This window comes from Crocuta crocuta, unplaced genomic scaffold, assembly GCF_008692635.1.
Source record: "Crocuta crocuta isolate KB4526 unplaced genomic scaffold, BGI_CrCroc_1.0 scaffold225, whole genome shotgun sequence".
Classification (NCBI taxonomy): Eukaryota; Metazoa; Chordata; class Mammalia; order Carnivora; family Hyaenidae; genus Crocuta; species Crocuta crocuta.
In genome coordinates, this window is record NW_027530408.1 from 615,615 (window position 1) to 639,763 (window position 24,149).

Here is a 24,149-nt window from a genome sequence, read left to right on the forward strand (position 1 = left end):
AAATGACCTGCTCGTCTGTGAGAAGCTATCGGGGACTGTATATCAGGAGCAGCCATCTTCCCAAGGTCCCGCATCCAAAGCTGTCTCCTGGCTTCCTCAGGCTGTGGCTGCTCCTGTTCCACACAGACCCAGCCTGCTCTGACCCCCTCACCCTCTCCAGAAGTCCCACAAATCACCAGGTTCCTGCGCTGGGCCCGGCCCCTGGCCTGCCCACAGCTCGAGCTCAAAAGGGTCATTTCTCAACAGAATGAGCAGATTACAACCCCTGCATTTATCCACAGTATGTGGTTAGAATGAAGGGCTGAAGCCCACAGTCCCACCACCGTGGCCTCTGCCCAGCACCCCACACCTCAAGATGGGCTCTTTCAAGTCTCCAAGGAGATAAGAAACAAGAGAGAGAACACCCTGGCTCCCCTTGGCTCCCCCCACCCCACCCCACCCCATCGTAACCACCTGGCAGGTTATCCCAGGCCCAGCAGGGCCCACAGCTGAGCTGGGGGCCACTGGAAACCCTGCTCTAGTTAAAATACATCTATCTGCAGCATTCAGAAAATAGCTATCTACAGTATTGCTTTCAGCTATAATGGAAAACTGATGGCTTTTATCTCCCCAACTTTATGACTATTGATGGGATAGAGGCTGAGGTTTGATGACCATTTAATAGCCGACCCTGTGCAGTTAGAGGAGCATCAGAAAGCAATGAAAGCGCCGAGATGATTGTCTGGCAGAGAATTCTCCGCTGAGGTCCAGGAAGCAAAACAACCACCCTCCCCAGGCTCCGACAGAAGAAAAAAATCAAAGTCATCATCATTTCTGTTTCTCCCCCCTCCTCTCTGCCATTGACCTCTGGGAGGTTGATCCAAAGGGAAAAGAGGAGCGGGGGACAAGAGCAATGAAGAAAGGGAGGGTGATGGGACACCCCCACGCCCCCCCACCACCTCTTCCTGCCCAGCCTGTAATCTGCCATGGACTGGCTGGGCTTCTGGCAGGACTACACAGGCTCCGGACTGTCTGACGGGCTCCCTGGGTAAGAACTGGGAGGACAGGGAAGGAAGCAGAGGTCTGGTCTAGCCTGTGATCCAAGTGATCTTAGACCTGTCCATGGGCAGAAGCCAGAAGCCGTTCCAGGGCTTTGCAAGTATTCAAGTACAAAGCCTTCCCTGACATTCTGCTCCTTCCCCAGTAGCCCCTTCGCTATCTATCTTCCTCCCCAGATTACAGCCAGGACTCTGGGGGTTGGGGATGAACACATCACACTTCTAAATATGTGGGGATGGCCTCCTGGGTGGCTCAGTCGGCTGAGCGGCTGACTTCCGCTCAGGTCATGATCTCACAGTTTCTGAGTTCAAGCCCCACATCAGGCTTTCTGCTATCAGCACAGACCTGCTTCAGATTCTCTGTCCCCCTCTCTTTCTGCCACTTCCCTACTCATGCTCTCTCTCTCAAAAATAAATTAAACATTTAAATGAATGAATGAATGAATGAATGTGGGAAGGGGATATCAGGGGTGGCTTCTTGGCAGCATTAAAAACACCTTCACTGATTTCTCATTTTCTACAAAAGCCATGTAAGGTGGACACAGCAGACTTGATTCTATACGCTTTTAAATAAGGAAACTGAGACTCAGAAATGTTCCATATCCCAAGTACCAGACCCCGGTTTTTGACTCCCTGTTCAGTCCACACACTGCCCGGCCAAGATGCCTTGCACTGCCCAGGGAGGTAAGACCTGACCTTTTGCCTGGGTTCTGCCACACCCTACCTATGTGACTTTGGACAGATAATTTCATGTCCCTGGACCTTAGCTTCTGCATCTATAAATGAAATTTTGTTGTTAGGGGCACCTGGGTGGCTCAGGCAGTTGAACTGCCAAACCTTGATTTAGGGTCAGGTCATGATCTTGCAGTTCTTGAGTTCGAGCCCCTCGTCGGGCTCCATGCTGACAGTGTGGAGCCTGTGTGGGATTCTCTCTCTCTCTCTCTCTCTCTGCCCCTTCCCAACCCATGCTTTCTCTCTCAAAATAAATAAACTTTAAAAATACATAAATGAAATTTTGTTGGGATGAGCTGAAAGATCTCCTGCAGCTGTTTCCAGGTGAACTCCTAGATCCTCAGGGATTCTGCCCAACCTCCTTAAAGACACAGGCCTTAACTGAAGAAACTAGACTACAAAATGAGAAACAAGCAGAAGAGGTGGCCAAAGTGCCTCCTCCTCCCCAGGCTTCTGTGGACATGTTTCCAGCAAGGGGAAGGAGGAGGCAGGGGTCCCCCAGACCTGGTCACCTGCCCAGCTTTCTTCCCACCCTGCATACCTGCTGGGGGATGAGAGCCCACCTCTGTGCCAAGCACAGCTCTACACTTCGCTGGCAGCTTAACTGCCTCTGCCACTTTGGCCCCCAGGTCTTCTGAGCTCACTGGTAACCACTTGGAAGCTACTAGTTGATTTCTCAGGGATTTCCCATCCCTGCTGGAACTAGGGGAGGATTAGCAAGCAGCAGGCAATGATCCTTGCTTAGTTTACTTAAAACTCCCCAAGAGAAGCAAAGCACTTAGGAAAACCAAGTGGAGAAAATATGCCACCGCCCCAGACTTTCCTTCCAGGCTCAGCCTGCTGGTACTCTCCAGCCCAGGCCCCTCCAAAGTGCCCCACAGACCCCTGTCCTCACCCTCACCAGCTGGCTTGTTTTTTAATGGTGTCAACACCCATGCCAATTCCTAAAAGTTTCCACTTTGGGCATCATCTCTCTTTGTCTTTGGATGGCGGCTAACAAGGCCTTGGCATATTCCATTCTAAAACTCACTGGCTCCATTACAGTCTTCACCCTGCACGCTGCCTCTGACAAGTTAGAGGAAACAGACCACACTCTCCTTAATGACCTACTCTGGCTGAGAGCAACCAAAACCCGCCAAGAGAAGCTAGCCACAAGCACTCACACCCACCATGGAGACACTGCTTCATTCCAGTCCCCTGTCTCTCCCGCACCCTGAGGAAGTCCCAGGTCAGAACCCAAGAGCTCTCTGAGGGTCTCGCTGCCTGGTACCCACTCCCCTCTGAGGGCCCCTGCCTTCTGGCAGGCTCAGATCCAGACACAAGTTTCTCCCATAAGAGTGAATGCATACATGTGCAAAAAACAATTGGGACATGTCATCCGCAGGGACACAAACCTGTAGTCAAAACTAGACCTCCATTAAAATCCAGTAAACTTGTATGTATGGAGATGCTAACAAAGACTGAATGTTAACAATATACTTAGAGAATAAATAGCTTAGAAAACAGCACATACTCCATGACATCATTTTTGCCAAAATATGTGTATGCATATTTACAAAGTCTGGAAGTATATTTTCTCCAATAACGTTACCATGGCTTATTTCAGGGTATTAGAGATGAAGATAATGTCTACTTTCTTTAGGACACTTGCCTGAATGATGTGTTATAGTGAGTGCATATCACTTTTATAATCAGCAAAAATGGTAAAGTGAATTTCACTTTAAAAATTAGGGAAAGAGGTGCCTGGGTTGCTCTGTAGGCTGACGTCCGACTTTTGATTTCGGCTCAGGTCATGATCACACAGTTCTCGGGTTTGAGCCCCATGTCAGGCTCTGTGCTGACAGCATGCAGGCTACTTGAGATTCTCTCTCTCCCTCTCTCTCTGCCCCTCTCCCGTTCTTTGTGTGTGTGCGTGTACATGCGTGCTCTGTCTCTCTCTCTCAAAATAAATAAGACTTTAAAAAGTAAATTAAAAGTAAAGAAAAATTAGGGGGAAAGGAAAGAGAAAGGGGAGGGGAGAGAACATCCTGGCTCACTAATCCATTCACCCATTCTGTTTACATGACCCCAAGAGACAGGAGATCTATGTCTATGTCACACCTGTTCAGAAGGAACCTACAAAGCCCATCCAACCTGACACTCATCTGAGGCCTGCCAAGGGGTCTCCAGCCTCTGCCTAGCATGTACCTCTGAGGATGGGGAACTCACTACCTAGCCCAGCAGACCAGAGTCAGGTACTGACAAAGGTAGTACTAGAACTACAGCAGTATTAGGATTTAGTGTAACTCCTAATCCAGGACCCTTTTCACCAGACTCTCTCTCTTCTTCTTAGTAAGCAACGAATTTGGAAAACCCTGAGTCTGCTGGAATTGGGATGAACAGCGGGAGGCCTGGGAGGGACAGGGGGAAACTCAATGTGCTCTGTGTCTCCCCAGGGCATCTCAAAGCTCCAACCTTGGGCACACACATGCACACACAGTCTCCTCCACCTGTGTGCTCTGAGCAGGACATTTCTCCCTGCCTGGAACCAGCCACGCGCAGTCCCGCTTCTCCCTCCTGCCCCCCTCCCCTGGAAGCTTCTGCCCCTAGGGCGCCCTGTCCTCCTGCCTGCCCCAAGCTGCAGGACCCGGGACTCCACACCACCTTCCCTGGCTTTTCCAGCCACACAGCTCTCTTTCTCTGAATGCCTGCAGCAAGCGGTTTAATCCTTACAACACTTAATTAAGTGGGGCCTCCTCTTCGTATTTAATGTTTTCAGACGTGTGAGGCTTGTCTCCCCAAATGAGCTTATACGCTCTTTGAAGGAAGTAATGTTTACCTTGTGCCTATGTGCCAGGCCCCCGCTCACTGCTCTTCCTGCATTACCTCACTTAATCCCATAATCTCCATACCAAGCCCTGGCCTTTCTCCTGAATTCCCACATACACAACCACTTCACTGGGATTTCCACTTGCTTCCAATGATAGGCTTGAAACAGACCTCTTCCCTCTGTGCCTAGGCCTCTCCTCCTCTCCCTCTCTTCTCTCAGGTGATGGCTTCATCAGTCAGCAGACCACCAGGCCAGAGACGATGGACTCCCCGCTCCCTCAGGTCCCTACCTCAGGTCCCCTGGAACTGAACTCTGAAGGTCTCTGAAGAGTGTCTGTGACCCAGCCTCTCCACAATCACCCTGTGCCTTGGCCTGACCTCAGGACCCATCGCAGTGCAGTCCCAGTGGGACACCCGGTCTCCAGCCTCACTCTTCTCAGACCACTGTGTACAAAGCAGCAAAAGAAATCTTTCCAAAACACTGGCAGGATCGGGGCGCCTGGGTGGTTCAGTCGGTTGAGCATCCGACTTCGGCTCAGGTCATGATCTCACGGCTCATGGGTTTGAGCCCCACATCAGGCTCTGTGCTGACAGCTAGCTCACAGCCTGGAGCCTGCTTTTGATTCTGTGTCTCCCTCTCTCTCTGACTCTCCCCTGCTCACGCTGCCTCTCTCCCTCTCTCTGAGAAATAAATAAAACATTTAAAAAAGTGTTAACAAAAACACTGGCAGGATCATGTGACTCTCTTGCTTAAAAGACTTCATGATGTCCCATTTTCTTCCAGAGAAAACCACACTGCTTTCCCTGTGCTTCCATAGGGTCCCCACTTTATAACATATGCATTCCCTCTGGGAGGACCAGAGGCCTGCCTCCTTGTAGAGGCCTATTCCTCCCTCAAACTCAGCCCAGATATCCCCCAAAGCTACCTTCTGCAGGGGCCCCTGTCAGCCTCAGTGGGGCCAGTCTTCCACCTCACAGCTAGTACCAGGGAAGGCCTGTGGTTCACCTGAGCATCCTGGGTGCTGGGCACCCACAGCTGTCCCATTTAATGGGTTACCAAACTTCAACATGACATTGTCACGTTACTGTCCTTATTTTGATGGAGAACCCAGAGGCTCCATGACGATAAAACTGCCCAAGCTCACCCAACCGCCTAGGTGAGGGTCCGAACCTGCCCAAGCTCATACAACTGCCTAGGTGAGGGTCCAAACCGGCCCAAGCTCATACAACTGCCGAGGTGAGATCTGAACCTGCCCACACTCATACAACTGCCTAGGTGAGGGTCTGAACTGGCCCACGCTCACACAACTGCCTAGGTGAGATCTGAACCTGCCCAAGCTCACACAACTGCCTAGGTGAGGGTCCCAACCTGCCCAAGCTCACACAACTGCCTAGGTGAGATATGAACCTGCCCAAGCTCACACAACTGCCGAGGTGATATCTGAACCTGCCCACACTCACACAACTGCCTAGGTGAGATCCGAACCTGCCCAAGCTCACACAACTGCCTAGGTGAGATCTGAACCTGCCCAAGCTCACACAACTGCCTAGGTGGGATGTGAACCTGCCCAAGCTCACACAACTGTCAAGGTGAGGGTCTGAACCGGCCTAAGCTCACACAACTGCCTAGGTGAGAGTCCCAACTGGTCCATGCTCACACAACTGCCTAGGTGAGATCTGAACCTGCCCACGCTCACACAACTGCCCAGGTGAGGGTCCGAACTGGTCCAAGCTCACACAACTGCCTAGGTGAGGGTCTGAACCTGCCCAAGCTCACACAACTGCCTAGGTAAGGGACCGAACCGGCCCAAGCTCACACAACTGCCTAGGTGAGGGTCCAAACTGGCCCGCACTCACATAACTGCCTAGGTGAGGGTCCGAACTGGCCCAAGTTCACACAACTGCCTAGGTGAGATCTGAACCTGCCCATGCTCACACAACTGCCTAGGTGAGATCTGAACCTGCTCAAGCTCACACAACTGCCTAGGTGAGGGTCCGAACCGGCCCACGCTCACACAACTGCCTAGCTGAGGGTCCGAACCAACCCAAGCTCACACAATGCATAGGTGAGGGTCTGAAGCCAGGACTCGGACTCCAGCTGCTTCATGCTGCCCTGTGAAGACTACATCTGGGGATTCTTCTCTTGAGCACGTCACAGTGAGCCAGGTGGTAACGAAGTCACACATGTGGAAGGACCCCTGCCGGACTAAAGCAGTGTACCGTGGGCAAGGCGGGCTGAGCAGCTATCCCATAATTTCCCTACGGCTCCATAATGAAGAGTGAATATCTTACTATACCTCCATACCTGACCCAGTGCCTGGTTCCACTGTAAGGGCACCAACAGTGGTGTGATACGCTTACTTGCTCAGAGACACTGGGAGAGCAGGGCTGCCTGCACGAGGTCTGTGAGTCTTCCACAAGAGCCTCTAAAAGGGCCCTGAGGTGGACAGCCAGCTCCAGGATACCAGGCTAATGTTCCTTAGGAAGCAGGGGAACGGAGCTGCCTCATCTCTGTGGATACCACCCCAGGAGGACAAAGAACATGTCCTGGCTGACCAGGGGAAAAGCCACATCCTATCCCTGAACACCGGAGACGAGTGCCCATGCAGGTAGCCCCTGGGGCACCTCTGAAACACTCCTCAGTGCTGTAGTGTGTGCCTCCCGGCTGAAGAAGGCTGCAAAAGCAAGGTTCCTCAGGCAGCCTCAGGCTGTCTTCTCTGGGAAGGTGGGTCATCCAGGTGGTTCAGAAGACCATGGGGTTTAGAGATAGGTCTCTTCCCACATTTAAGGGCCCTTTTGGTCACAGCTAGAAAAGCTGAGTCAGTGGCAACTGAATCATTTCCCCTCAGAGCCCAGGGAGGACATGGAAGGTGGGGATGTTTGGGGTCCTAACCACACTGCAGTGAATGTGTCAGCATCAAAGACCATCAGGCACATGGGGCCCACACCATACACTATATCTCTAAGGCTGGGCAGCCACAGGATCACAGACTGACCCTGGCCAAGGGTGTGGCCCTAGGATCTGCTGGGTGCCATGGCAGAGTGCCTGAGAGTGCTCACCATGGCAGTGACCCCCACCCTGCCCTTGTCAAAGCCAGGCCAGTGTTGGGTTCCCCTTGGCCGTTTCTTCACTGAACAGGCAGATGAGCAACTTCTCTATGCTGCACACACTCCTTTTTCTTTGGGATCCTTCCCAGGAGGCTCTGGCCAGCCAACTGACAAGCATTCCTATGGCTCTGATCAAGCTACTGTGATCACCTCTTCACCCAAACTGCTGTGGAAGAAGTCACCAGTGCCTTCCACTTTCCCAGATCCAATGGTCAGCTGTGTGTCCTCATCTTTCTGGATCTCTCAACGGCATCTGGCATGGCCATCCACTTTCTCAAAAATCTCCTTCTGACTCCTGGGATACCATAATAACACCACCGACCCCTTACCAGACACTCACAGGTGCCAGGCACATTCTCAGTGCCTCCGCCCAGGCCAGCCTCTCCCTGGGAGACCCTGTCCATTGCCCTAGCCTTGAATACCAGAAATATGCTAATGACCCTCAGAATTTATAACCCCAGTCAAGCTCCAGACAGGAATGTCTCCAGGCATCTCAAAATTAACATGCCTAAAGCAGAATTCCTGATTTATCTCCCTGTCCAAGACTTCCCATCTCAGAAAATGGCATGATCACACACCAAGCTGCTCAAGCCAGAAGCCAGCAGGTCACCCTTGAATTCCTTTATCTCCTCACTCCCACATCAAGGTATATCATTTCCACCTCCAAATGTCTCATATCGGCCCACTTATCTCTCTGCACACAGCCACCCCCTGGCCTGAGCTGCCATCACCTCTGGTCTCGTGATACCTGGATAACCTCTTCCCAGGCTCTTTGAGGCCATTCTTGCCCCTCCCTTGGCTCTCCACAAAGTAGCCAGAGTCATCTTTTCATATCCCAATTTAAATAATGTCACGAGTGGTTTCGAAGCTTCCTTTTAATTGTGCTCAGGAAAAAATTCAAATCCCTTGTTATAAAACAAATATGTCACGGGGATGTAATGTACAGCATGGGGAATACAGTCAATAATATTGTAGTAGCTTCGTGTGGTGACAGGGGTGACTACACTTACCATAATGAGCACTGCATAATGTATAGAATTGTCAAATCACTATGTCACATACCTGAGACTGATGTAACATTGTATGTCAACTATACTTCAGTCTACAACAAAATCCAAACTCCTTGCCATGGCCTACAGGCCCTGTGCGACCTGGCACTGCCTGCCCCCTCTGCCTCCTCCTGCTCCTCTCCCCAGGGGCCTGGTCCCTTCTGCTCCAGCCACAGCAGCCTTCTTTCATTTCCCTAGCAATGCCCAGTGCCCTCCCTCCTCCAAACCTCTGCACATGCTATTCCCTCTGTGTGAAATGCTCTCCCCCATCCATCTTACCTCTGGCTTCTCGTTTGTCAGGTCTCAATTTAAATGTCACCTCCTCTGATAAACTTGTCTGGATCCCTGTCCAAGTAGCTCCTCCCTCTGTCCCCATTATCCTCTATTTCTACATCCTGCTCATTTTGCAAATGTTAATTATATATTTATCTGTTTACTCCTCTCTCCTCCATCAGACTATATAAGCTCCAGGGGTGCAGGGACCATCTCTATTGTGTTCTTGTGCCTAGCATAGTGCCTGACACACAATAAATATTTGTTAAATAAGTCAACACAGCGGTAATATAATATAAAAATACAACAAAACCAGAGACCTAACTGGGAATATAAAATGCTGAAGGAAAGTCATGTGATTGGTGCCACATGAAGGATGCAGACAAAGTTCTAGAAAGCATCAGTAGAAGGCATAGCTACGAGATGGGGACCAAACAAGCTTTGAATGAAGAGTAAGTCTTCATGCTATAGACTGAATGTTCATGTCCCTCCAAACTGACATGTTCAAACCCTGATCCCCAATGTGATGGCATTTGGAGGTAGAGTCTCTAAGAGGTAATTAGGTCATGAGGGTAAAACCCCCATGATGGAACTCATGCCTTTATATAAACAGGAAGAGACACCAGATCTCTCCTTACATGCACATTCCAAGGAAGGCCACATGAGGACATGACCCTCACCAAGAACTCAACCATGTTGCTACCCTGATCTCAGACTTCTGGCCTCCAGAACTGTAAGGAGATGTTTGCTGTTTTGACACCCCAACCCCTGTCTATGGCATTTTGTTAGAGCAACCCTAAGACACTAAGTAGCAAGCCAGCAGAGAGCCCATGTCAACGAGTGGAAGTGGAAATAATCAAGGAGCCTAGGGCACAACCAAGAACCCAGCAACTGAAAGTGCCATAGTCCCGTGCAAGCAAATGCACGCACAAGTGTATGTAATGCCTGTGGTAGGCACAGACCTTACTGGCTTGTATTCTGATCCTCTATGCATAGTGGCACCTCCCCCAGATGAGTTATTCCTCCTGCCGATCATCCATTACTGGAGAGGTTCTCATGCAGAACTCCAAAAGAGGGGCCTTAGCTAGACATGGGGTGCACCACCACATCTCTGTGGGGTGTGAGCTCTATGGAGCCCAGATGCCCAGAGAGCTAGCCTGGATGGGAAAGGTTGAAGGCACTCTCTGCCTAGCCGTGCTAATACCTCTGCAGTGGGCAGAGCCACAAGATGTAAACTAGATATCTAAGCAGCAGCTTCTCACCATATTTATTTTCCCAGAGCCTTTGTAAAATAATGTTCAACATTCCGGCTTGGTCTCAACATACCACAGGTAATTCCAAGAGGAGTCATTTGGGTAGGACCCCTGCTAAGGCCAGCAGCAGGAGCCAGCATGAGATGGATCCCCAGTGGGAAGATGGGTTTCTGGGTCTCTGGCAAGGCTGAAGATCCCAGGATGCTGCCCACATGAAGCGTCTCCCTCCACTGACAACCTTGCTGGTTAGGTTTTCTTAGGAAGAGGGTGACTTCTCTACCCCATGGCACTCCTGGGCACAGCTTCATTCTGGAAATAGACTGGGACTGGGGGCTCTGAGCTCTGCTCACGATCGGGCAGACCCAAAAGCCAGGTTCATGTGTGTGGCTGCTCTCACTGTTACCCAAGTGACCCAGGGGAGACCTGGTAGGTAGCAGATCAGAACTGTGATGTCAAGAGGACCTGAGTGGAAATGCTATCATCTAGTTTATTGTGCAGCTCTATTCTTGCTGCCGAGGCAATAAACAGATTGCTGACACTAGACTATAAGCAAACTGAGGACAAGGACCTCCAGCTACTTCATGAACTTTCTGATCTGAGTACAAGACCTGGTCTACAGTGGATGATCAATAAGCAGTTGTCAAATGAATAAAGGAATGGACATAAGGCCTGCATTCCTCCTGTTCCAGGGGACCTGCTGGGCCCAGGAACACTGGCTGGATTCCAGCAGGGCATCCACAGTGCCCCTCCTGTGCCTGTGGCAGGCATCACTAATCAATCATTCACAACCCTCCAGGCAGCCAGTCCTAGCTAGCCATCTAGAGAAGACAGTGGTTCTTAAGCTTTGAGAGATCGAGGAACCTTTTGAGAATCTAATGAAAGCAATGCATCTCTCTCTGGAACATACACACAAAACTTTGTATATGATTTCAAGATATTCCAGACCCTCTCCTTTAAAAGAAGTGAAGGCTGGGAAGCCCCAGAGCCCATTTACCCCATGCAAATAATCATCTGATGCTGTTTATAGAGATAACTCACTGAAAGCATCAATCAACAGATTCTATAAAGAGTCCAAAGGAAGCTGAGGGCCCACCCCAAGGAGCCAAGAAACAAATCCAAACCTGCCCGTATACACTGCCTACAGCCCCCAGACATGCCCCAAGTGAGGCAAGAGGCTGAGCTTGCTGAAGGGACTTCTTCTCCTGCTCCCTGTGGACAACTCTGATTGGGGGGGGGGGGACCCCAGCCCCTCAGCCTTCCCAGCACTCCTCCTGGACAAGGACAATGTCCACTGCACGAGGGGGCCCAGGAAGCCAGGGCAGCCCCAGGCTGGAATCTATTTATACACATTCTCAGCACCCAGAGGTTAAATTACAGCCCAGGACATGGCACAGGGCCAGCACCGAGTTATTTATACCCTCTTGGCAGACCAAGAAGAACAGGGCATTTCAGAGGGCTTCTTCCAAACGAGGCCTGAAAGGGACACAGTTTACAGGACAACAGAACCATCCTCCCCACAACTTCCCAGCCCCATACACACACACACACACACACACACACACACACACACACACACACACACTCCAGGCCTTAACAGCATTACATTGCTCACTGTCCTTGAAAAGATAAATGGATAACTTATAACCGTAATTATACATACTCACTGGTGTAATGAAGAGAATTAGAAAATGTGTACACAATAGNAAATTCTATAGATTCATTCCAAGAGATTCTCCAGGCTTTCCAGACTCCATATCAGAAGACTTTTAAGGGAAAAGCCTCTCCTGGACTTAAGTGTACAGCTCTAAAGGCTCATGGGATACAAACCAGACAAAAGCCAGAGACAGAGCATGCAAATTTGGGGCCAGCTGGAACCACGGGCCAGGAAGCTTCCACACTGATCCTAGTCCAAAGAGTCAGGGGAGGATTCAGAAGCACTTCCCATAAACCCTCACCCCAGCACAGAGATGTCCTTGTTTAACCAAAGGCTTCTTCAAACCCCAACACCTTGTGTTTAGTGACATTTCATAAGACAGCACAGTGGAGTCTGTTAAATATCACACTGGGAATGTACAAGGCCTGCCCCTGGGTATGCCGCAAAGGAGATCAACAGACTTGCTTTAATGTAGTGCCAGGTGAGGTGGGCTCTGGCAAAGCTGCCCCCCTAGGAATCCTGGACCAAGATGCACATGGGGAGAAGCATAGCTGGGCCCCAACTCCCCCAGCAGGAAAGTGAAGGGGGCCAGGCAGGCTTGGCAAAGTGAGGACTAAGTGCTATAGCACTGGAGCACCTGGCATGTCCCGAGAGATGCCTGCAGGCAAGGGCCTCATTCTCCAAGAGTCAGCCTAAAGAAGCTTTCCCATGATCCCCATCAAAGCCAGTTTTGTCCATTAAAGTGTCCAGGAAAGGAAGGCTTGGGGTCTCCATTTTCTGATCCAAATATCACGGCACTGAGCTCACCCATTTCACAGTAAAGATTTCCACCTGTGGTGCCTATCTTGGAGGGCAGAAACGTGGAAAGATCAATGCCAGGCAGGGAAGGGAGGGTACTCCTTCCTGGGCATATGGAGAATAAAGCCTGGGCTGCCTCTTCTCTGCATGGCCCCCTCCAGCCACCGGTCACCTCCTGGGCTCCTCCATGGGGAAAGGGTCCATGGGTCAGTAAGTCAGGCTTGCAAGAACATGGGAAGAGAACAGCTCCTCCCCTTCCAGGCCTGCCCCTGGGTCCTTCAAATCTCCCCTCCCACGCCCTCTACCCCAAGGTAGTGTCTCTGTCATGTCCTCTTGTGCCAAGAGCTCGTCTTCCAGGAATATAACCTCAAGTGGAAGTGCAAGAGGAGAAAGCTGCCCCAAAACCCAGACTCACAGACCTAGGAAGGGGCCCGGCAGACTGGTGAGCATTCCTATGTGATCAGTGAAGAAACCAAGAGCATGAGGAGTGAAATAGTCTTCCCAGGACCACTCAGGAGACCAGGGGCAGGTCTTCCAGCTCTAGGGTGACCACGGCGACCACTTCCACCCACCACCTACCAATCCGTTTCGGTCCAGTGCACCTCAAGCCTCAGCTCTGAGTCACAGGCAAAGCTCCCCAGAGGACACCTGGCCATGCCATTATAATCCCCAGGTGGTGCCAGCCCCATCATGGATACAGATTCTCCTTCTGTCCTGTCCTGCCAGTTTCAGGACATCACACTTTTTTTTTTCTCATCAGCCAAAAAGTGGATTTATTTATTTATTTATTTTTACAAATAGTTTATTGTCAAGTTGGTTTCCATATAACACCCAGTGCTCATCCCCACGAGTGCCCCCCTCCGTGCCCATCTCCCCTCCCCCGACATCCATCAGTCCTCAGTTTTTGTCAGCATTCAAGAGTCTCTCATGGTTTGCCTCTCTTCCCTTNCATCACACTTTAAATCTGTGCAGGGATGGGAGCTGGGCAGGGAGGGTAAGAGGAATGCCCTGGTTCTAGACCAGAAGCTCACCTGTCACATCCTGGAGCATCTAGAACTTCTACACTTGCCCCAATTCAAACATCTAGAGACTGCACTGTTCACGGGTCCTGCAGTCGTTGCCTAAATTTATGTCCTGATGCATGGAGCCTCCTCTAGTTGGCTCAGTGCCTCTCAGAGGCTGTCAGCCCTTAGCTCCAGGGACACCTCATTCCAGACCTTCTCAATCCTTAATCTCACTGAAACACCTCTTCTGGTTCTACAATATGAGGCTTAATCCCCATCTCCTGTTTCTGGCTTCCCCCACCCCTGGAACAAGAAACAAAAAACCCCTCTGGTTCTTTAAACAGACACAGATGTTCTATAAACCTGAAATCACCCTGCTCTATACTCTCCCTTCTCACTCAGTGCTATGGACCCCTGCCCCGGGAACAACACACAGGACTCATGAAGGGGGTGCCGCTGCTCTTGCAGCTCATTTGCTACCGCTCCTCATCGAGATGGCTGGGGGCAGCTTACCTGCTGGCCTTGGTGCACCTGGCCCACAGGTGAGCACCGGCTCCTGCAGGCCCCGGCCTGTTATCAGTGGACTCAGACTTAAGCTGGCCCTCCAGCTCTCTCCCAGGCCCACCTCCTAGTCCATCAGTCATTCCATATACACTATGTGTAACGGCCTGGCGGGTCATGTCAGCACTTAGAAGAAGGAGATAATGTTGTGTCCATCCAAGAACTACCATGCTCCCTTCCATCGTGTTCTAGAACTCATGCAGCCTGTCACGGTCCCACTTTATCCCAGCCACCACGAGACGCAGAGCTCCAACTCAGTGACTGCTAGAGAGCACACCTGAGGCACTGGCTCCTGACGTCTTTGCAGGGCCCCGGGTTTCTACCTCTAACCATCCCCTTGTACGTGTGGTTTGTTTTAAATCGCCTCAATCAGTGTTTGTATGTGATGAGGCCTGTTTTTTTAAGTAGCAAAAGAGAAAAGCCTACCCTCTTCACAGTTTTCCCAAGCCCTGCAGCGAGCTCTTGGGATCAGGCCCATCTCTGAACTCAGACAGTGCTTGTTTTCCAAACCAAAATAAGGCTTCTCTTTCATCCAACCTGACCCTGACGCTCCCATGGTAGAGAGAGGACTCCCTTCCCCCTGCAGCCTCTGTCTCTGGGTGTGTGTATGTGTCTCTCTCTCTTCTGTCCATGCGAGTCCTCAACAAGAGGGTTTGCCTCTACTTCCGCCTCCTGCCAGGCCTGGACCAACTGCAGCTGGCTTCCACCCGCCACTCACTCATTCACACAGATTCACACACCCCTCACACATACACTCTCACACTCACATGCTGTCACACTCACACACTCTCTCATACACACACATACACACCATGAGGCACCATGTCTCAGTCACTCCCTCCCTCAGGAACCCCCTCTCTCCCGGGTGAAGCAGCCTACCCTCTCCTGGCTGTCCTTCTACCCTCCGAGCCCCCCGGCCACAAGCCCCACTTCCTTTGCCCCTCCCTGAAGGAATGGCATTTCTAGCATAGCTCTGCTTCACTATCCACACCAATGGCTTCTCTCTCTGTGCTGCCACCTAAACAACTGAGGATGCCCAAATCTGCAGGCCTCTCCAGCCTATACTCGCTCTTGAACTCTACCAACCCACCCTGCACCATTTCACTCACCGCCGGGGCTTTAATCACCAACAAGGCACACAGCAACTCCCAAACCCATTTCTCCACTCCAGCCTCTTTACTGAGCACGCCCCAGACATTGCCAAGGGAATGGCAATGGTCCTCCAGGCACCTCAAATGCTGCACACCCAAAATCCCACACACTGAATGGCTCCTTCATCCCATAATTACTTAACTAGGAAACACAGTGGTCACCATTCATTTATCCATTCAAGAAATGTCGGTGGAGTGCTCCCATGTGCCAGCCTTTACGATTTCAGGACGAGGTGTGGAGTAAACAAAACAGAAATGACTTCTGCCTCCAGGGAACTTTCAACCAATCACCCAGTCCTGTCAAGTCTACTTACCAATCATATCTGAAATGATACACACGTCTGTGCATTCCTAAAGCGGCTATCTGAGTCCAGGCCAGTACACGACACTGGAAAGAAGCAGTGTAGATGGATGGATCGCACTTCTGAAACGTATGAGCCGTGTGACCTTAGGCAAGCTACCTTCTATGTCTCTATTTCCTCATTTGACAGATAAAGATGGTAATAGTTATCCACCTGGTAGCTTTGTTGTGAGAATTAAATTAGACAAACCATATAATAAACCAGCATCCAGGACACAGTAAGCAACCTCAATATCTCTGCACTCCCATGGCCTCTGTCTCTCCAGCAGTGCCACCTGTGGCCTTCCCGCCTCACAGCCCACACTCCACGTGCGCCCACCATCTGCAGTTCCTCATCAGGCCCTCTCCTACCCTCCAGCCTTTTGCATATGCTTTTCCAGCTGACACATTTCCTGGCTTTCACCTTCGCGTTTTTCAAGGTTTAGCTCAAGGCCCCCTCCTCTAGAGCCCCAGACTGGGGCAGATGTCCCTACCCTGAGCTGCCTCATCTGAGAGCCCCCAGCCCTGACCCCACTGCACTGGGATCCCTGCTTTGTCTGTGTCCCCTTCTGGACAGGCTGCTGCTCAGAGAGCACAATGTTCACCTCTGCATGCCTAGGTCTTAGAACTGAGTGCTGGGCACAACAGGGACTCAATAAATGCTTAACAACAAACAGGGAAGACATAAGAACTATACAGAGGCAAATTTCAACTCAGGTAATGACAGCCAAAAAAGAAAAACCTTGCTAATAATTAGGCTACGCTTATTAAACATTTACTATACACCAGGCTCTGTGCTAAGTTTTTGACACACATCATGTCACCTAATCCTCACAATAACCCAATGTGGACATTTTTACTCCTGTTTAGAGATGAAGGAACGGCGACTCAGGAAACTTCTACAACTTGCTCTAAATCACACAGTTAGTAAGTGGAGAAGTCAAACCCGGGCAATCAGGCTCGAGCCCACACCCCGCCCCAGCACCAGACTGGCTCAGCTCTCCTGTGAAAGGAGCTGCCTCTGCGATTTAGGAGGTCCCCTTCTGCCAGTCACATGACCTCACCGGGACGAGAGGTGGGGGCTTCCTTCAGGAGGGGGGCCGAATTCACTGGAGGTCCCTTCTCAGGCCAGGCTCTAAGGTCTGTGAAATTCTGTGCCCGCTGGGTTGTTCACCTTGGGTTCGCACGGTGCTCAGCACGAGTGAACAGAGAAGGCAGACAAACCATAAACTCCGGGCTGAAGGAGCGCGCGGACGGCAGGCGTCCGGGAGCGCGCAGCGGGGACTGCGGGGCGGGCTTACCGGCACAGGTGGTCCGTGCGGCACACGCTGCGCAGATCCAGGCAGTTGGGCTTCTCCTTGTCCTCGTAGGAGCAGCTGGGCAGGATGGTCTGCCGGCGGCGCTCGGCGCAGGCGCGGTCTCGGCACGAGCAGAAGAGCATGCGGTAGGTGTACTCGCCCGGCACGCGGTCGAAGAACTGGCGCAGGGCCTTGTGGCACTTGCGGCGGTTGCAGCGCTCGGCAGGCGAGATCTCGCGGTTGCAGATGGAGATATAGGAGGAGCGCAGCTTCTTGCAGTTGTCGTTCAGGTTGCAGGCCTTGGCGGCATCCAGGCAGTGGTTGCTCTTGGCGCTGGCCACGGGGTCTGCCCCTGTCCCTGGGGGCGAAGGAGAGGGAGGTCACGGGCCTGCAGGGGCACGGGAAGACCCCCGCCACCGGCCCACTGGGCACACCTCCCAGGATTCAAGATGCCCTCTGCCTCAGTTTCCTCCTCCATGAAATGGGTCACCCAAAAAGCAGTGAGGATTAAAATGGGGGAATACACAGGTCCACAAGTGCTTAGGTCGACACCTGGTGCACAGCAAGCCGACCCTGTGGTGAGCCGAGATGATGAGGAATGTTAATCCAGTCTCATTTAAAACTTATCACAACCCGGGGCGCCTGGGTGTCTTAGTCGGTTAAGCGTCCGACTTTCGCTTAGGTCATGATCTCGCGGTTCGTGGGTTCGAGCCCCGCGTCGGGCTCTGTGCTGACTGCCAGCTCAGAGCCTGGAGCCTGTTTCAGTCTGTGACTCCCTCTCTCTCTGACCCTCCCCTGCTCGCGCTGTCTCTCTCTCTCTCTCCTAGAAATAAAACATTAAAAAAAAAAACAACTTATCACAACCCAAAAGGCAAGCAACTAGGGGGAAGTGGGTAGCTCAGTTGGTTAAGTGTCTGACTCTTGATTTCAGCTCAGGTCATGATCTCACGGTTTGTGGGATCAAGCCCTGCCCCCAGCTCTTCACTGACACTGTGGAGCCTACTTAGGATTCCCTCACTCTTCCTCTCTCTGCCCCTCCCCCACTCGTGTGTGTGTGTGTGTGTGTGTGTGTGTGTGTGTGTGTGAGAGAGAGAGAGAGAGAGAGACAGAGCGTACGTGTGCACTCCGTCTCTCTCAAAATAAACCTTTTTTAAAAAGGGCAAGCAACTAGGTGTCCATGCCCTGTTCACAAAAGTGGGTAATGGGAAATACAATGACTGGTTCACGATCACACAACTGAGTGGCAGCTGAGGCAAGATGGGCTCCCAGACCCCAAAGCGCCCTGCAGTGGCACACTTGAACAGGCTTCTGCTCAGAGTACTGCTGGCATTTAGGGAGGGACAATTCTCATCGTGGCGTCTTCAGCAGCCACCACTACCACCATCCTCACCCCCACCACAGGACCACTGAAAACTGTCCCTACACATATCAAAATGCCACATGGCAGGGGCGCCACAGCGGCTAGTTAGCATGGAGAACCCCTAAAAAGGAAGCTCCGGGTGGGAGCCCTAGCCGTAGAAGTAGAGGCTAAAGCCCAGCCTCAGACTCTAACAGGGCTGACCACATAACCAACCAAAGGTGCATGTGCTGGATGTTGGGACCCGGCCACTAGTGCCATGGCTTTGAGCTCTACCAATGGGGTGGAATGTCTTGGACATGAAGCAGGATTCCCACCATCTGTCGAGTTCCCTATGTGCTGTCTACCCCATCCCACAAGTGTCAGCTCTTCTAAGGATCACCCAGCCCTCCACTGCCAGCCAACCCCACCCACAGGGTGCCTCTTGTCCATCCTGATGACAGACTGGAGGGAGGCAGGAATCCAGACTGTACATGCCCACCTGGGACATTCCGGCCAGGAGAGCCAGATGGGAGATCACCTAGCCCTACCTCTTGATTTTACAGATAAGGAAACTAAGGCACTGAGTGGGCAAGGTCACCCAGCACCCTGGTGGTAAACCAGAGCAGGAACCAGGTAGTGCAGGAGAATCATCAGCTTAGGTTTTAGGATGGATGAGCCTTAGCCTTTTCATCTAGCCAGTATTTACTGAGCACCATTCACTTCATGCAAGGTCCTGGGAGGTGGTGGGAAGAGCGCAGGATGAGGCCAGCTAACACCATGCCCCACGCCCTGCCTCCCCTGGCCAGCCCAGGTGCCCGAGCATTCCCAGGACTGTTCCTGGTGTTCAGATCTCTTTGGTCATTAAAGATCTAGCAAACCCCACCTCTGCACAGCTAGATGCTGTGTCAGAAATGTAAGAGGAGGCCCCATTCTCAAGGAGCTCACAAATCTAGCTAGGAAACCAAGAAGCAGTAGCATAGCAGATAAGACTGGGTGTTCTAGAACTGAGCCATCTGCATTCAACTCCTGGCCCTGCTATTTACTAGCCATGCGGCCTTGGACAAATGACCGAATCTTCCTTTGCCTCAGTTTCCCCGTCTGCAAAATAGTACCTACCATGTGGCGCTATTGTGAATGTGAATGAGGTAGCTCATTTTTTCTCTCTCCTACATGCTGATTTTGCTCTGTCTACTAGATCATCACCATCAGCTATTATATCACCCATCCTTAAGAGAAAAAAAGCTTCCTCATGACTATATAGTCACCATTAAGGTAACCCTATTTTTCTGCTCTCCTTTAAAGCAAAACCCCTCAATGGAGTTGTCCATACCAGCGATCTTTCTCCCCTCCTGGCCTCACCTGGACCCATGCAGCCTGGTGACTGCCTCCCTGTCTTGCCAGGGGTCAGGGATCCTGGAGCTTCCTCCTCCTCAGCCCATCTGGATACCAGGCACAGCAGGCCGCCCCGTCTGGCCCTCTTTCCTCACAGTCTTCCCATCTCTGCTGGGCTTCCTGCTGCCACCCTGCACTTGCCTTCACAGCCGTCCACCTTTTCCTCCAGAGCTCAGCCCCACTTCTCTATGTGTACCCACTCCCCAGGACACTCATGGCTTGTCCCCAACCAGGCTTCCCCTGAGCCCCAGATTCATACATCCAACTGCCTGTTTGCCCACTCTACCTGAAGGGCTGACACTGCTTCTCAACCTTAACAGGCCCAAACCAAACACACATTCCTCCCAGATGCTTGTTCCCCCACCACCGTCCCCCTCATCCGTCTGGAAACAACTCACCCTCCCACTAGCTCAGGCTAAAAATCTAGGTACTTCCTTGACTCCTCTCTCATTCACACGCCACGTCATCAAAACCAGGCAGTACCACCTCCAGAGTACATCTGGGATCCAACCACTTCTCACCGCCACCGCCGCTCCCAGTGCGGTCCAAGCCATCATCACCACATACTGGCAAGAGCCTCCTTCCTAGTCTCCATGCTCTATCCTTGCACCCACCCCACCCCCTGCTTCTCATCACAGCTGGACTGAACCTTCTAGAACATTAAGCAGAGAGATAATGCTCCCAGGCCCCAAAGCTTCTTATGGCTTCCCCTCTCATTCTGAGGCCTGGGCCTGGTCTTCAAAGTCCTATATCTGTGCTGTCCAATATGGTAGCCACTAGCCACACACAACCATTGAACCTGAAATGTGGCGAGCCCAAAATGAGATGTCCATAGCAGATTCTGAAAATACACACCAGATTTTAAAGATTCACTAAGAAAACAATAGTAACGTAAAGCATTTCATTAATATTTTTTAGGGGCGCCTGGGTGGCTCAGTCGGTTAAGTGTCCGACTTCGGCTCAGGTCATGATCTCATGGTTCGTGGGTTCGAGCCCCGTGTTGGGCTCTGTGCTGACAGCTAGCTCAGAGCCTGGAGCCTGCTTCAGATTCTATATCTCCCTCTCTCTCTGACCCTCCCCTGCTCATGTTGTCTCTCTCTCTCTCACAAGTAAATAAAAACATTTAAAATATATATATATTTTTTAGTTTGACTACATATTGAAGAAATATTTTAGAAATATATTAAATAAATGTATAGTTAAAATTAATTTTACTTGCTTCTTTTTAGTTTTTAATGCAGCTATTAGAACACTTAGCATTATATAGGTGACTCATATTTTTGTTAGCCAGTACCGCTGTATGTGACCTCAGCTCCTACTCCTCCTGGTCACTTCCTTCATTCCAGACACAGTGGCCTCCTTGCTCTTCCTGGAATATGCCCTGACCTCAGGGCCTTTGCACTTGCTGCTAACTCTTCCTGGAAAGCTCTCCCCCATGATCTTTCTTCACTTCTTTCAAGTCTCTGCTCAAATGTTACCTTATCTGTGAATCCTTCCCAACCACCCAATACATAATAAGAAGTCACTCTCTTTACTCCTTCTCTGATCTCTTTTTCCCACAACTCATCACCATCTGCCATGGTATACACTTCCTTAGTCATTTATTTGTTTGTGTCACATATAAACTCCACTTGAAAGCAGGGGCTTTATTGGTTATACTCACTGCTGTATCCATATTTCCCAATGTGTGGTATGCAGCAGGTGTTGAATACAAATTTGATCAGTGAAAAAATAAATGTACCTAGAACAATATCTAATACACAACAAGCACTCAAAAGTTGTTGGCTAATATTATTAAAGAAGCCAAACTGATGTGGAGCCAGCAACAGTAGTCAACACAGGACCATGTCTAACCAAGTATCAACGTAACGGCCCAGTCCAGAAGGGCTCAGATGTGAAAGTCAGCAGACAACGGACAAAGACTAAGCCTCACCTTGACATCCTGCCAACAACAGCCCTACAAAGGCAGAAAGAGAAAATTTCCCTCTCTTGTTGTGAAAGCAAAAGGGGGATTAAGGCCGTAAAGGAATCAAGGTCGGTTTTCAGGTCTTTACTGAAAGCCTACTATGTGCAAGCACTTCCCCAAGACCTAGTTGGGGACAGGGGAATGGCCCATGGCAGTGCCAAACTGTGCATTGGGGAAATCAGGGTGCTGTAGCAACAGAGATGAAAGCATCCCAGACCAGGGGTCACGGAAGAAGTGACATCTCAGCTGAACCTACCGGGTGAGTCAGAGGAAGCAAAAAGAGTAGAAAGGGGGTCCCAGGCCGAGGGAACAAAGAACTGGGGCAAAAGCTGGGAGGAGCTGACAGCAATTCAGGATGCCTGGACACAGAGACTGAAAGTGGGGGCCCAAGAGAGCACAGCAAGGGCTTGTCCCCGGTGGGGTGCGGCCTCCAAGCTGTCCCCCGAGCTGCGGCCAAACCAGCCTACCCGCACCGGGATCCAAGGACACCCGTCCACACAAAGGCTGCTCTGGGGGCACCGCCTCTACACTGTTCTTCAGTGTTTCGTGCACCTGTCAGGGCGCTGGCGGGCAGAGGGGAAGAGTGAGCAAAGCAGCCTGGGGCAGAGATGGAGGAGAGCAGAGAGCAAGGACGGAGGGGGTCCCCAGAGAGGAGCAGGGCGACGACGCACGAGGAGCAGCAGCTAATTTAGGCCCGCGGCTGCTTTTAGGTCCCCCAGGTGCTCTGTTCCTGCTCCTCTCAGCATGTTCCTGAGCTAATGCCGCTGTAATTACAGCCTCAGTGCCTTCCATTTGGAGCTTGAATAGTGAAAGCTTGTGCTAGGGGGTGGGAAATGTAAACCCCTGGGCCAAAACTTGGTAAATTTCCTAGAAAAAAAAAAACAATAAATGTGACAGCAGTAACAGCCATTGCCTAGTACAAGGAAGATGCCCCTTCTGATCCTCCCAGAGCAGGTACTGGCCCTGGTGTAGAACAGCCCCAGAGGCTGGCCCGGGCACGGCTTTCCTTACCAGTGAGGAGGCATGTTGGTGGGAGGGCGGGGGAGGGGGACAGGCCCACCAGACAGCCCCTTCCCTCCTCCACTGCCTCCTCCTAAGCGCCTCCCTCTCCCATGGTGGAGAAGGCTTTGTTTTCTCTTCACGAGCCCCCACTGGGGGAAGGAGAAATGCTGCGTTGCAAACACCAGCCTCACCCAGTGTGAGCCTGAACCCCTGAACTAAAATGTGGGAAGGGCAGGGAGGGAGGCCCCTGCTACCCCACCCCTCCACCCCCACACAGAGACCACACAGGACCTGAGAAGGACTCTGGAGCCAGAAGTTCATCATAGGCCTCGGCCAGCCGGCGCTCCACACTCACTCTGCTCCTATCCACCCAGGTCTCCCACTCCTGCTGAGAGGAGACCAGATGGGCCAAGGGGTAGATGAGAAACAGCTGCCCCAGAGAGTGTGAAGGGGGATTGAACCACGCCTGGTACTCTTCCAAAACCTCAGTGATCTCAGCCGCCCAGCTCCAGCCCCTGGGGACACAGCTTGGCTTCTTCACGCCCTTCCCTTCCTGTCCCTCCGTGACAGCAGGGCCAAGAAAACAACTGCAGAAGGGATCCCTCACCCCGTCCTCAGCCACTTCCCCTCTTCCCTCCTGGGGTGCTCCCCTGAGCCAAGACCATGGATCCCTGGATCATCAAACTGGTATCTTTGAAATATCTGTGTGAACTTGTATAGAGATGGGCTTACCTCAGAGCAGTCAAATGTCTCCTTTAAATCTCTTAATTCTCAAATGAAATCTTTAAATTTCTCAATTGGCTCATTTTTAAAATTTTTCAGTACCTACCCAGATTTATCCTAAATGATAACACCTAAGTTAAGTTCTGCATTTTTCTAGTATGTGTTAGAATGCACTGCTATTAAATGAACAACACTGGGTGGTTCAGTTGGTTGTGTCTGACTCTTGATTTTGGCTCAAGTCATGAGATTGAGCCCTGCATGGGGATCTATGCAGACAGCACGGAGCCTGCTTGGAATTCTCTCTCTCTCCCTCTCTCTCTGCCCTGTCCCCGCTCACACATGCTCTCTCTTTCTCTAAAATAAAAATAAGTAATAAATTAAAGCATTTTTCCTTATGCGCATCTCTCATCCCCACAGCAGTGTGTCTAGTTGGTCTGGTTGCTCTGGCCGGTGGGAGGGAAGTAACTGATTTACAGTCAAGGCTCTTAAACTTCATTGAATTTGTGAGTCACTTGAAGAGCCTATTACAGACAATGCACAGGCCCCAAGCCTTCCTGTCAAGAGCTCTATGGCTGTTCCCTAAGAATCTGGATTTCTGAGGCTGCCTTCCAAAGTTGCAGAACCAGTGACTTGGAGCAGAGGCTGGGCTGCCAATGCCCAT

General features: G+C 51.3%; 1 protein-coding gene across 1 annotated transcript in view; it reads right to left on the reverse strand.

Moving 5' to 3' along the window:
* Window positions 1-24,149, reverse strand: part of GFRA2 (GDNF family receptor alpha 2) — an 80,350-nt gene that overhangs the window by 37,464 nt on the left and 18,737 nt on the right. The window contains exon 3 of the mRNA XM_077766591.1: window positions 17,070-17,424. Coding sequence (XP_077622717.1) covers window positions 17,070-17,424 — 355 coding nt within the window. The remainder of the gene's footprint in view (window positions 1-17,069; window positions 17,425-24,149) is intronic.